This window comes from Rhinatrema bivittatum, chromosome 5 (genome assembly GCF_901001135.1).
Source record: "Rhinatrema bivittatum chromosome 5, aRhiBiv1.1, whole genome shotgun sequence".
In the NCBI taxonomy this organism is placed as follows: domain Eukaryota; kingdom Metazoa; phylum Chordata; class Amphibia; order Gymnophiona; family Rhinatrematidae; genus Rhinatrema; species Rhinatrema bivittatum.
In genome coordinates this window covers 348,309,542-348,324,827 of record NC_042619.1, presented here as the reverse complement: position 1 = coordinate 348,324,827, position 15,286 = coordinate 348,309,542, and the positions used below count along the sequence as shown (strand labels likewise).

At 43.2% G+C, this 15,286-nt stretch overlaps 1 protein-coding gene across 5 annotated transcripts in view; it reads right to left on the bottom strand.

The window, feature by feature from the left end:
- TPP2 (tripeptidyl peptidase 2) overlaps positions 1–15,286 on the bottom strand; it is a 315,654-nt gene that overhangs the window by 185,891 nt on the left and 114,477 nt on the right. For all 5 annotated transcript variants that reach the window (XR_003857142.1, XR_003857143.1, XM_029604520.1 and 2 more), the window contains exons 13-14: positions 13,096–13,264; positions 4,286–4,443 (exon numbers count right to left, since the gene is read on the bottom strand). Coding sequence is in view for 3 of the 5 variants with exons in the window: in XM_029604520.1 (XP_029460380.1) it covers positions 4,286–4,443; positions 13,096–13,264 (327 nt within the window). In the remaining 2 variants the exon portion in view is untranslated. The remainder of the gene's footprint in view (positions 1–4,285; positions 4,444–13,095; positions 13,265–15,286) is intronic.

Here is a 15,286-nt window from a genome sequence, read left to right as displayed (position 1 = left end):
GGAGGGGCTACAGCAGGCCTTTGTTTCCTAGGCTGACGCGGCTGAGGCCTAGTAGAGGATCGAGCTGGACGAGGCCTGGCCGATGGAGGGTAATAACGGCGTGGTCGAAAGAATGACTTCTTAGAGTCTTTCTTTTGCGGTTGCTTGGAGGTCAGCTCAGGTGGGACAGATGAGAGTTGTTTCTGCTGAATTTGCTCTCCAAACAAATTATCGCCTAAGCAGGGTAAATCAGCAAGACGATCTTGAACCTCTGGGCGAAGGTTGGATGATTTTAACCAAGCCCAACGTCTGGCTGAGATGGCTGTGGCTGAAACTTTTGTGGAAGCATCGAATATGTCGTAGGCAGTCCTAATCTCGTGCTTCCCTGCCTCAAATCCCTTGTGAAGAAGGGCTTGAAGCTGCGGTTGGTATTGGTCTGGCAACGTGTCAGCATAGTCTTGCATCTGCTTAAGGATGGCTCTGTTGTACTGAGTCATGTAAAGTTGATATGAAGCTATGCGTGAAATCAACATAGCTCCATGATAGACTTTCCGTCCAACACTATCTAGGAACTTGTTGTCCCTGGTAGGTGGGGTAGAAGAGTGTGGCTTAAGACGCTTGGCCTTCTTCTGCGCGGACTCAACCACAACAGAGCGATGATCCAGTTGAGGTTTTTGGAAACCTGGTGCTGACTGGACAAGGTAGGTGGAGTCAGCTTTTTTGTTAACTGGTGACACTGATGAAGGAGATTCCCAGTTTTTCTTGAGCAGATCCAAAAACACCTGGTGTATAGGGATGGAAGCGATGATTTTTGGAGCATCCAGAAATTGAAGGAGTTCCATCATCTGGTGTCTGTCATCAGCTTCAGATTGTAGTTGAAAAGGTACAACTTCTGACATCTCTTTCACAAAATTAATGAAAGATAGATCCTCAGGAAGAGATCTTTTTCTACTCTCTGTAGGAGATGGTGGCGAAGGCAAATCTGTGTCAGAAGATGTATCATCATCATCACCCCAGGTATCGTAGGGATCAAGTGGGGCTTGGAGCCCTGATGGACCTGGCTGAGGCTCTGAAGGCATCGATGGAAACCGAGGTGGAATCGGTGCCGTAGGTGGAACCAGAAATGGCATCGATGGCTTCGGTGCTGCCGATGGAATCGGTGCCTGGCATGGAATGGATGGAACCGAAGGATATATCGGTGGAGATATACCAGAAGGCACCGATGGAACCACCCCGGAAGGGGGAATCCGGAACGGTGTTTCTCCTGCCGATGAAAATCCAGTCGGAGACGGTGGTGTTGTCGATGGTACTGGAATCACCGATGGAAGGGCCGTCATGAGCGCCTCCATGCGGCTCAGTAGCGGTGCTAGCGCTTGTATCAACGGTTCGGTGGTCGGTTCCCTCCTCGGTGGCGAAGCCGGTGCCGGTGTCGGGGGCGGCACTGGAACCGGTGCCGGAGACGGTGCCGATGGAGGTTGCAATTTCTTCATCGCTTTCTCGATGGCCTCCTGGACCAGCCGGTCCAGTTCTGCCCGGAGACCAGGGGTAACCATACCCGGCTCGACGGGAGAGGGAGGCTGAGGCAGGGCCGGAGGGACCACCATAACCGGTGGGATCACGGCCCCCGCACCCCGGGAGGGTGAGGGTTTCCTCGATGCCGGCGAACGAGACATGGAGGGTGTCTGGTCTGTTCGCGGCTTCTTTGTCGGTGGCTCGGCTTGAGCAGAGGTCGATGGCTGTGGATCCTCGACAGGCCGAGACTTGTGCCGTCGATGGCGGTGCTTTTCCTTCCGATCCCCTCGCCCATCCGGGGAAGGGACGGGAGTCGACGGCCGAGAAGCGATCGATGGCGGACGGTCACCGGAAGGTTGACGATGATGGTACAACTTCGACGGTGCCGGTTCCGATGACGTCGATGCTATCGATGGCGTTGGGGTGGGTGCATGGAAGAGGAGCCCCATCTTCTCCATCCTGGCTTTGCGACCCTTGGGTGTCATTAAGGCACATTTGGTGCAAGTCAGGACATCATGCTCACTACCCAAACACATTACACAAACCCTGTGGGGGTCTGTGATGGACATAGTCCGGGTACAATCCGGACAACGACGGAACCCCGTTGCCATGGCCTGAAGCCAAAATTTAGGCTGGGGATCGGTAAGTGCCAACAGGCCTCAAGGGCCAAAATCGACGGTAGTCGATGGAAAAAGGCAAAAAACTTACCGGGTTCCGTAAGATGACTAAAAATTTGTCGAAGGGAGACCCCTGAGGGGCAAATTTTCTTAGGAAATTAACTTCCAAATTCCTGTCAGGAACGTGGTTAGAGAGCTCCTTTCACCGCGTGGCAACTGCTGCGCGGAAAAAAGAAGACTGAAGGGAGACCCCTGCTGGCTGCAGGGTCAGTGCCTTGCTGGGCATGCCCAGTAGGGGCCAGTCAAAGTTCTGTTTAAACTTTGACAGAAGTTTTCCGTGGTGGGCTCCATCCTCGATGTCACCCATTTGTGAGGACAACCATCCTGCTTGTCCTGTGAGAAAGAGACTACCGAAAAGCAACATGATTAAGAAAATTGGAATCGGCGAAATAATTTAAGAATCATAGGAGTGCTGGAACACGCTGAAGGTGCAGATGCGGTGGTTTTTGCAACGTGGTTGCCTATACTACTTAATGTTACATTTAAAGGCGGCAAGGTTAAACTGGACTGGGCCCACAGAGCTCTAGCACCCATGCCTAAGGCAAATGAAAGGCCCAGATTGGTGACAGTGAGAGTGCATAATTTCTGGGACAAGTGTCATCTCTTAAATACGAGCAGACAGCAGAATGAGCTGAAGTACTTGGGTCAGCATATTTTTCTATTTCAAGATTATTCAGATGAAGTGCCCCTGGAGCCCTTTTTAAATATTGGGGTTACATTAGCTATCCTCCAGTCTTCAGGTACAATGGATGATTTTAATGATAGGTTACAAATTTTTACTAATAGGTCTGAAATTTCATTTTTTAGTTCCTTCAGAACTCTGGGGTGTATACCATCCGGTCCAGGTGATTTACTACTCTTCAGTTTGTCAATCAGGTCTACCACATCTTCTAGGTTCACCGCGATTTGATTCAGTCCATCTGAATCATTACCAATGAAAACCTTCTCCGGAATGAGTATCTCCCCAACATCCTCTTCAGTAAACCCCCGAAGCAAAGAAATCATTTAATCTTTCTGCAATGGCCTTATCTTCTCTAAGTGCCCCTTTTAACTCCTCGATCATCTAACGATCCTCACGCCCACCAGCCACATGGAAAGCAAGAGGAGAGGTCATATCTTCTTAGAACACTTAAGAAAGATTGGTGACTGGCATGTTGGACCTGGTGGCTGGTGCAATTCGTGAAATTAATGGGCTGCCCTCAGACTGCAATCAGAATCTCCCCACTTCTGGTACTGCATATCAAAAAGGATTGATACTGAGCTTCTTAGACTTAACCTGGCACCTGGCATTGTTATTTCTCAATATGAGAACTAAGTAAGTTGAATCCTTCACTTTCATAAAATGGGAAGGGGGGAAGGGGGGAGCAGTTAGACGATAATATTTCTCCCTTGCCTCTATGGGTGCTCGATGTCAATGGACATTAATGCCTCCTTGATGTACTGCCAGCATTTCGTACAGCTCCAGGGCTCTTTGATGCCAATAGACCAGATTTACTTTTCCAAAATAGCTTCTCCATGATTTCCAGAGAGAACTAGGTCCTCTGGGAGTTATTTTCCTACATTTTCCCCCAAGGCAGAGTACATATCTATTATGTGGATCCATTCATGACACTTGTTGAAGCCACTGGCCCCCCCGTTTCATTTTGGGACATAGGTCTAAATAGGTTTCTGTGTTAAATTACAGACAAAATCAAATGACTTAAAAACCTGAGATGCAGACAACGATGCACAAAGCACTCAATCAAAAATTTAAAAAAAACAAAAACTTGATCATAAAACCTACCTAGTGAATCTAAGAGGAGTAAGATAAGGTAAAAAGAGAGGCCTCATGTCAAAAACACAATTTCAGACAATTCTCCTCAAAGAAAAACACGTGACTGTTGGGCTCCACAGAAAAACTGCCCTGTGTGATGTAGGACAGCATACACTTACTCAGTAGAGCATGGCATAAGCTTTTATATAATCTTCACTAGCCAGAATCTGTTGATTGACATTACCCACCTGTGAGGACTACACATCATACTTGTCCTTGAAGAATACATTTTATTAAGATAAAAAAAGGAAGAAGCTTTGGATTTACATTTCATTAGCATTTAATGCACTATGGAGTTAAGTACCTCTGTATAATGTAGGCCTTCTCTGAGACCACGGGAGTCCACCCGGATATTTATATGCCGACACTGGTTCATAAGTTCCAAGTGACTGGGACACTGAATCCATGATACATTTGAAGTTAGAGCTAGATGGAGCTGAAGCGATATTCTTTCTGCATTGTCTGTTAAGAAAATACATTTGATTATATTGTAAGATCTTTATCCATGATTCAAATCCTCCTCCCCTCACCCTCCAAAAAATAAAAAGGAACGTACAGGTGGATTTTCAGGATAAAATCACTCACTCAGTCTGGGGATACATACTGCCTGTAACTTAAAAATATATGATTCCTTTAAGCAGCAAACATGGTAGGAAGTCATTTTCCAAGGCGTGACTAGGATATAACAATTACACTAGTCAGTTTTGCCCTAGTGTAAAAGTGATTTGAAGTGCCAAAAAGTGGAATATAAAATCAAGAAAATCAAGAAACTGCACATGCAAGTTCGGCTTTGCAAGATTTCTAACATCAAATTTTTCCTCTATTCTTAGTTACTAATACAATTTCATATTAAAGTAGATGATTAGCATGCCAACAGATCCTGAATTAAGGAAAAATGTTTACCTGTTAATTTCCATTCCATGTATCCTACTACACTAGTCCAGTTCATATAGGTGGGTTATGTCCCCTATCAGCAGATGGCGGCAGAAAGCACAATTCCTTTGTGACATCCTTACCACTACCTAGAGGGTGTGCAGCAGAAAGAAATCTAGTATTCCCCTGATAAAGCACTGAAAAAGCAGACTATAATAATCTATTTGTGAACAACATTTTCTCCCCAACATATTAAGGGAGAAAATTCTCCTATAACCAAGCACTTGTTAAAATACCGGAAGGAAAACAAAAGAACAGAAACGTGCTCACCTCAGGCCCAACGAAGACCTGTTTCTCTGCAAAATATATATTATGAAAACTGATACAAGTACATTTCTACAAACCTAAATGGCTGAACTTCCTAGTAGGTTCCTGGACTGGTGTAAAAGAATTTATGGAAAGGAAATTATCCTTTAAGATCCTGCTCATTGAAAGAATTATTTCCTGATGCCCCTTTTTACATATGTTAGTTAACTAGACCCAAATATGGTATAAAAAAATTTGCAAGTAATTAAAAGTATATGAAAAAATGTTCCACTTATGGAACGTTGGTACCTAGAAGGTTAAAGTAGTAAAACTTTCCTTTCCTATTTCATCCTACTGCACCAGTCCAGTCCATGCAGGTGGGAAGTATCAATACCCAACTAATGTGGGAGGGAAGAAATAAGGCTGCCTTGAGAATTCCAGCTCCATAAATTGCATCCTCCTTAGCCAAAATACCCAATCTGTAATGCTTTGTAAGCAACTGCAAGGACAACCAAGTCTCTGCTCTGTAAATGTCCAGTGGCACAACAGTAATTGCTTCCATCCAAGACCACCACTGTAAGCTATTATAATGAACACAAATAAGCTCCAATGTCAGTCGGACCTTAAGCAGCTATACTGATGTTAACTGTGTCCTTGAACTATGTAGCCAGAGAAAAGCCACCTCACCTTTACTTGGCCTGCCAAACACAAAAGTCTATCTGTTTTATGGAAAGAGCTAGTCACTTTAACATACCTGATCACCTGACGTAGGTCCATGATCCTGAAAGACCTATTAGCGCCCTGACAGTCCTCCTTTCAGCAAAAAGGAAAGTTCAAAATAAAAGGACACCAAATCTGGTGCAATGACTAGAAAAGCATCTGCACAACAAGGACTGAATCTCAGAAATAATGCAAGCTGAACATATAGCTACTAGAAAGACCACTTTCAAGAAAAGATCATTAAGCAAAAATATCAGAGGCTCAAAGGGAAGCAAAACTAAAGCTGTGAAAACCAGATTAAGATTGAGATCCCATTGAGGAACCAAAGGCTTAAAAGGAGGCCAATCAAATTCCATGAAGAAATCTCAACACATCTAGGCAAGTTGCTATCGAAACTCCCCGAATCTTGTCTCTATCAAGAGATCGCCACTTGGAAAATTCAAGGCCAAGCCCTTGTCCAGACTCCTCTGAAGAAAACCTAAAATGAAAGCACGTTAGAATGCCAGAGGAAAACATGTGAATCTGAGCAGAATGACTTGCATATAAGCCAGAGAAGTAGAAGTCTTATGAGTCTTAAGTAGAATAGAAATAAAAGAAGCAGAGTAGTCTCTCTTCTTCAAGCATGACCTCAACTCAAGAGCCAAGCAGTAAGAAAGGAAATGAATCTTTCATGAAAAATCAGACCATATACCAAGAGCCCTCAAGCCTCCGGCAGATGCAAGGGATGGTTAAGCTGAAGTCTTCATCTGCATACCATGGTCTCCGAAGCCAATCTGGAGCTACATAACTTGATTGCTCTTCATTTCAATTATGTGCATAATTCTGTCAATCAGTTACTGAGGAATGGATCCAAGAATGCTTTGTCTTCTTGAGAGCGAATTCAACTACCACCAGTTGGTAGACTAGCTGGCACTTGTCAAATCCAAGAGCCTTCTGGACAAGATAAACCACATCTGCTTTCCTGTTCTTGGGAGGAACTGTGAGGGAGTGTTCCCACATTCTCAACAGTAACTAAGGATCTTGTGCACCGGCACTGCCACAATCTCCTTGGGAGGTAACTGAGCATTTTGTGTCTGGTATCCTCTTCAGTCATTAACTGAAAGGGAATGGCTTCTGCAATCAACCGGACAAACCATGCAAAGGAGAGGTCCTTTGCTGGGGACTTCCTTCAGTCCTCTGGAGGAGATGGTTTTCAGGGGAGACCATAAGAAGCATCACCAGAGACCACGGGTGAATCATCCCCCCAGGGGGTCATAGGTGCCCTCATCCCACTGTCATCAACCGGGGATAGGGCCCTGGGCGCTCAGCCTTCAACCACCAGTGCAAGGACTGATGGAACTGGACATGGGGCCACAGGCACCGGTGCCTCTGAAAGTCTGACGGGAGCCTCCTCCTCCAAGGAACCAGCAACAACTGGATCAGCAGGAAAAGGCGGCTGTGCTCCAAAGGGCATCGATACCATGCCATGAACAGACACCAGCTGGGTCAGTAATCCACAAATGAGCGCATGCAAGGATTCAAGCAGTGGCTCAAGGGGCAGCGATGCCATGAACCTGATGCCATGTGTCGCCTTCTCAAAAGCCAGCTGCACATGCCTCTCCAGTTCCTACTCGAACATTGGTGATGTCAAGACCGGCTGGGATGAAGAAGGTGTAACCTCTTCAGAAGCGAGGGGAGGATCAGTGGCTGACATCAGGACCAATGGAGCCAGTGGTGCATCCCTGGCATCAATTGAGGACTGGATCTCTACGCAACGGGGTCACTTGGGGGCATCTCAGCAGAAACTGGTGCATCCCTGTATATGTCACTGTGCATCGACAGGAACCAATGCTTCTTCGGCTTCCCTTTATGCTTGGCATAGTCCTTCCCCATGCAGAGACCAATGACAAGGAATCAGACATCCTCATCCTGAAGAAGCCAGTCGATGGCCAGTCTCCAGCGTCCCTTTCAGCAGACCATCATAATAGAACAGACGGCCCCACCAGTGTTAATGGCTTGGTGCCCACTGGTGTGGCTCCGACGACCCTCGATGCTTATGCTGATGGATCGGTCTTTTCTGGCCCGAAGAGGCGCTCCATCTTGTTGAGCTAGAATTTACGTCCCTTCAGCATTATCCTGGAGCATTATCCAAGGGCATCACTTAAATCTCAAAGGGGACATGTCATCATAAAATAAAAGGACCACGAGATGGAAATCGATGGTGGTGGCCATTGACACCTGGCAGGCACTGAACACACTGCCGCCCTGTGGTATAACTATGAAAATAAACATACTAATAAACATCGAAAACCGGGGGTCCCAGCATCAACCACGCGAAGCAGTGAAGTTCAGAACTACGAAAACAAAAATTTCCAAAAACAGACCAATTAGGCCAAAAAGTTAGAAAAAAGGGTCTCACCCAAATGCGGAATGACAAGCTCCGCGGAAAAGAAGAGACTGACGGGGACCCCGCATGGACATGTGGTACATTGCATGCTGAGCATGCTCAATGAGGCTCAAGGTTCAAGAAATTTTGACATAAATTTTCTGTGTTGGGCACCATCCAAAGATGTCACCCATGTGTGAGGACTGATATCCTGCTTGTCCTCTGAGAAAAAAAAAAGGATATTAAGTCATAAGATCTTGGTGCTTTTGCTATAACAAAACATCTGGTTATCTGTGGCTTTCACCTTCCAAAAAAAAAGTTTAGATCTAGGATCGGACGGAGTCCCCCGGTTTCTTTTGAAATCAGGAAGTATCAGTAGAATCCCCTCCCTCTGTGCCCTGGAACGGGCTCAACTGCTCTGGTCATTAAAGGAGAGTTTAGACAGAAGTGCCCCAAAATGGACTTGCAAGGCGATTTGATGGGACACTCAATAGGTTAATTGCGTGGCGGGGGTTTAAATACCCTGCCGCATGACATCAGAGGACGCCTGAGGGTTTTCTTTGTGCAGGGCCTTTAAGAGGTTGCTTACGCCTAGGAGGCCCCAGGCTGACATGGCAGGACAGCATCTTGGTGGAGTGTGAATCGTGATGTTGCAGGTAAGTGCGGCCAGTTGCAGGACAACCAGCACCCAGCCAAAAGGTTAGAGGCAGATTTGGGAAAAGCCACTGCTTATCCCTGGGTGCAAACAGCATGGAATCTATCTACTATGTGGGATGCTACCAGCTACTTGTGATCTGAATTGGCCACTACTGGAAATAAGCTACCTGGCTTGATGGATCCTTCATCTGAATCAGTATGGTATTCTTATCTTTAGAAGAACTGGAGCTTTAAGAACTGGAGAATCTAATGGTAGCATCTCTTCTCTTGCTTGGAATGGTAGTATGGAATATTGGGATTTAACAGGAATAGCAAAGGAATGTAAATTTGACTCCATCTGAGAAGAAGATGGAGGGGAATCAAGAATTTTTGCAAAATAACTATGGACAAAATCCAGCTACAATTTCCTATTTAAAAAGTCATGCTCTGAAATAGTAAGAACTATAAGACCATAACATAAGAAATTGCCATGCTGGGTCAGACCAAGGGTCCATTAAGCCCAGCATCCTGTTTCCAACAGAGGCTAAACCAGGCCACAAGAACCTGGCAGTTACCCAAACACTAAGAAGATCCCATGCTACTGATGCAATTAATAGCAGTGGCTATTCCCTAAGTAAACTTGATTAATAGCCGTTAATGGACTTCTCTTCCAAGAACTTATCCAAACCTTTTTTGAACCCAGTTACACTAACTGCACTAACCACATACTCTGGCAACAAATTCCAGAGCTTTATTGTGTGTTGAGTGAAAAAGAATTTTCTCTGATTAGTCTTAAATGTGCTACTTGCTAACTTCATAGAGTGCCCCCTAGTCCTTTTATTATTTGAAAGTGTAAATAACCGAGTCACATCTACTAGTTCAAGACCTCTCATGATCTTAAACACCTCTATCATATCCCCCCTCAGCTGTATCTTCTCCAAGCTGAACAGCCCTAACCTCTTTAGTCTTTCCTCACAGGGGAGCTGTTCCATCCCCTTTATCATTTTGGTTGCCCTTCTGTTCTATTTATTTATTTTATTTATTTTATTTTATTTAAAATCTTTTCTATCCCGTCGTTAAGTGGGTGCCATCACAACGGTTCACAATAAGGCACAAAAACTTTAACTTTAGAGCCCATATGAGCATTGCTTTTTTAAAATCAGATAAAATAAGGCGATCAGACTCTGCATAGAGAGATTGTCAACACCAACAAGGGTAGAAGAAGCCTGATAATTGATGGCACTGGGGATGATTTGGCACAAAGAAGCAAACATGCTAGTAACATCTGTACTGACAAGGGCTGAAAACACTTTCTAGTGATGCTTCAGCAGTGAGAACTGTATACATGAATGCTCTCTTCTGCCCTTCTTCAGTTTGATTCTGGGATGTTTTAGGCACCAATGTAGCCTATACCCTTGTCAAGTAATGTCTGCGCTGAGGCTTAGGATGGCCATGGCTCTAAGCTTAAGAGGACTCTGACCTTTCTGCTTTAGTTATTGAACTCTTGCTGGATGTTTCTGATTCTTCCCAGAAAGAACCTGAGGCAAGCTTAAGTACTTTAAGCTTAAATTCCCTATATTTTATGACTCTTGGGGACATAGTAGAAAGACTAGGGGACACTCCATGAAGTTAGCATGGGGCACATTTAAAACTAATCGGATAAAGTTCTTTTTTACTCAACGCACAATTAAACTCTGGAATTTGTTGCCAGAGAATGTGGTTCGTGCAGTTAGTATAGCTGTGTTTAAAAAAGGATTGGATAAGTTCTTGGAGGAGAAGTCCATTACCTGCTATTAAGTTCACTTAGAGAATAGCCACTGCCATTAGCAATGGTTACATGGAATAGACTTAGTTTTTGGGTACTTGCCAGGTTCTTATGGCCTGGATTGGCCACTGTTGGAAACAGGATGCTGGGCTTGATGGACCCTTGGTCTGACCCAGTATGGCATTTTCTTATGTTCTTATGTTCTTAATTTGGCATATCATAGATGGTCCCAGACAACGTAGGCACCGATCATGCAAGACTAAGAGAAATATTTTGAAATTATGTTTGGCCACATCTTGAAACCTGGTTACCTGTCCCTCATGGTAAAGAGGACAAACTAAATTGAGTTCAATTTTTAGAGAAAGAAAAGTTAAAGAAAAATCTAATTTTCTTTTTTTTTCTTGAAAATAACAAAAAAAATTAAAATAATGTAAGAAAAATACAAACTTGATACCATAACCCTAAAAAAAAAAAAAAAAATAGCAAGTGACTGAAGAAAGCAATTCTCTCATTCTTTTGCTCTTGGGGGAGAAAGACGACAGGAAACTCCTGCAGCAGCAAGCAGCTACTCGGGAACAACTGCACATGCGTAGAAAGACCTTTCCAGTTTTTCTGAACCCAGAGAGCGTTTCCATTTTGGCGCCATCAGATGATGTCACCCACTTGTGTGGCTGATTAAGTTCTGTTTGTCCATGGATAAATGTGCTTCTCTTCTACAAGTGATTGAGCCTGGTGCAAAGCAATTGACCAGCCACACAGTAAGGTTACAAGAAGTGCACTGCTCAACATAAGCCATTAGTGACTATATTCCTGATGCACATGATTTGAACATCTGAACGGACAATTCAATACCTCAGAGATCACCTTGTTTCACTCTGTATAAAACACTGCTACAGACAAAACATACAGCTTTGAAAATTGTTTGAAGGAGCTGTTCAAAGCCCACACACAGCAGCACAGCGTGGCTTTCATCCTGTCTTGGACAATCTGAAGCACAGGCAAACTCAAACAGGTCGACAACGAACACAAAATCTGAAGCTTCTGCTAAAGGCTTGGGTACACCCACTTCAACTCAAACTGAGTTTTTCCTGCCTTTATAATGACTTTAGCTGGAAAAAAGAATATATTCCAACTCCAGAGCTTGTCATCAATCCAAGGCATAAAAAGTAGCCAAGACTGCTTCAACACAACTTAAGTTACCAATGCAAACTTTGTTAGCTCTCTGGGCCTTCTCTTTAGGATTTGAGATCAGTTTTGAGTTTGTTTACTTATACAGAAGAATTAAAAAATTCCCATGCTGAGTCAGACCAAGGTCCATTGAGTCTGACAGCAGCCAATCCAGGTTGCTAGTACCTAGCAGATCCCATAAAGTGATCTAATTTCTGTTACCCACTCCCAGGGTCAGCACCCTGGCTAATAATGTGTATAGACATTTCCTCCATAAACTTGTCCGTTTCTATTAAACTCCATTATGCTTTTTTTTTTTTTTTTATTATATCCTCTGGCAATATACTCCACAGCTTGATAATGCGCCAAACAAAAAAGTACTTTCTTCAATTTGTTTTGAATCTGCTGGTTGCTAATTTCATGTAGGGCCCCCTTGTTTTAGTATTTGAAAGCATAAATAACCACCCTTTATTTACCCATTCCATCTCACTTCTGATTTTATAAAAACCTTTATCATGACCCCTCTCAGCTATCTCTTTTTCAAGGTGAAGAGCCCTTGCCTGTGTAGTCTCTCATCACAAGAGAGAGGTTTCATCCCCTTGATTATTTCTGTGGCCCTCCTCTACACCTTTTCTAGTTCCACTATGTTTTTCTTGAGATGGGGCAACCAGAACTGACGTGTCAAAACAGAAATAAATTTAAAACTGAACTGATAGCAGCAGATAGAGGGTTATGAGAAAGGATCACTTTTTTCACCAACAATGAGTGCTGTTAAAGACATAATTAAATATTAAAAATATTAACTATAGAGCTACTGAGACAAAGAGAAAGTTTAGCAGAAAAACAGTTTGAGAGGAAAAGCTTGTGAAGAAAAAGTGGTTACATGAGCCGGTCCTGCTTACTCCTACATCGCCAGCAGGATATCAAATACTAAATCTGCTATAAGTCCAGCAGCACATGGGAAACCACTGTTCATGTTTAAAAGCTTTCATGAAATTACACAATCCATATCGCACTGTTTTGTTATACCTACTTTTCTTCAGAAAGAGACAGCACTGTCCTAGGGAGCTTAACCCCATGAGCTACATGTGGAGCAAGTAGACAGGAAAAGCTTGGGGAACTAGTCCGCAAACCGCATGAAGAGGTAAGAGACAGGTTGGGCTCAGTGAGCATTAAAGAGTATTCATCAATTGCGACTAAAGATGCAATTTATCAGGCGGCTTTCCCTGCATTATGAACTTTGACAGCTTAAACTATGTGAAATTTGAACTTTTGAGCTTACCTGTGTTTTCTGGAAACACAGGTTCTATGCCAACACTATGGTCTGAAGGAGCAGCTACATGGACAGGATCCCTGAGGTAGATTCCACGGTTGTTTCCAACAGTAACAGTAAAGCCTATGTTGTTAGCAAGTGACGAGTTTTGTATGAGGTATTCATATGCTTTATCAACCTAATGAAGAAGATACAAAACCACATCTCAAATGTTTTAGGTTTAAGATTAGAAAATTATATTAGAGTAAATCATAATCAGTTGCATTCTCAAAAGTACAATATAAAATAAGTGGCCTTCAAAATATGTTGTCTAATTTTGGAAAATGTGCTATTTCAAAACAAATTAGCAGAAGTCAGAACTGTTGCTAAGAAAATAATTTAAAACTCACCTATTAATAATTTCCTAGACATAATGGGTGTAATTTTGTTACAATGTGCAGACAAATACATGAACCATGTTTCAAAGTGAATTTATGCACATAGGTTTGCTATGAAAATGATCCCAATTTTACACAAAGCAAAATTGCTTACCTTGTAATAGGTGTTATCCCAGGACAGCAGGATGTAGTCCTCACATATGGGTGACGTCACTCACGGAGCCCTAATGTGGGAAAACTTCTGGCAAAGTTTCCAGAAGCTTTTAACTGGCAGCCTGGGGCTACTGAGCATGCCCGGCATGCCATGATATTCCCTGCCACAGGGGTCTCACTTCAGTCTGGTATGTAGCAATAAGCGTAAGCAAAAGTAAAATAATAAGTCTGAGGCCCAACTCCGCGGGGTGGCGGGTGGGTTCTGTGAGGACTACATCCTGCTGTCCTGGGATAACACCTATTACAAGGTAAGCAATTTTGCTTTATCCCAGGACAGCAGGATGCTAGTCCTCACATATGGGTGATTAGCAAACTAGAGGCTGAGTCATTGTCCATGTAGTTAGCAGTGATGCGTTGTTGAGGAAATGAGGCAGCCGAAGATTACAGCAGGTTGGTTGTAGAAGGAGTTGGGATCAAACTGGAAACAAGTTCTTTAAGACAGATTGTCCATAGGCTGAATTTTGTCGTCCTTGTTTATCCAGACAGTAATGAGCTGCAAAGGTGTGAAGGGAACTCTATGTTGCTGCTTTACATATGTCAATGATTGGCACTGAATGAAAATGTGCTACTGAAGTTGACATTGCACGTACTGAATGTGCTTTAACTCGCCCTTGGAGAGGAAGGCCTGCTTTTTCATAGCAAAACTGTATGCAATCTGCTAACCAGTTTGATAGAGTATGCTTACCCACTCCTTTACCTGGCTTATTTGGATCATAAGAGACAAAAAGCTGATTGGATTTTCTCAGGGACGTAGTGCGATTCAGATAAAAAGACAACGCACGTTTGCAGTCCAAAGTGTGCAAAGCTCGTTCTACTTGGTGAGAGTGAGGTCTTGGAAAGAATGTGGGTAGAACTATGGTTTGATTTAAGTGGAACTCCGTAACTACCTTAGGAAGGAATTTTGGGTGTGTACTGAGAACCACTCTGTCATGGAGAAACTTTGTATAAGGTTCATACGTGACAAGTGCTTGTAACTCACTAACCCTTCTAGCTGATGTGATGGCTATGAGGAAGATAGTCTTCCATGTGAGAAATTTGAGATCGCAAGAATGAATGGGTTCAAAAGGAGAACGCATTAATGCTGTTAAAACCAGATTCAGATCCCATTCTGTGACTGGAGGCCGAATTGGTGGTTTAAGGTGAGTTAGACCTCTCATAAACCTACTGACAAGAGGTTGTGTGGATATAGGCGCATCTCCCACCTTGTTATGATAAGCAGAGATTGCACTCAAATGTAATCTGATTGATGAAGTTTGAAGACCAGAGTCTGAAAGATGGTACAAATAGTCTAGAAGAGAAGTAGTGGGGCAAGTGAAAGGATCAATATTTATTTATTTTATTTATTTATTTATAATTTTTTATATACCGCCGCTCATCAAAGATATCACGTCGGTGTACAATGAACAGGAACTTACGCCGGAGCGTTATACATTTAACAGATTTAACAGATTTAACAGATTTAACTTACGCCGGAGCGTTATACATTTAACAGATTGTACATTTAACAGATTATATATTTAACAAGTTATATATTAAACGAAAGTATGTATATAAATATTTAAATATAATAAAAGTAGAATCTATTAAAAAACACAGAACTATACTTTGGG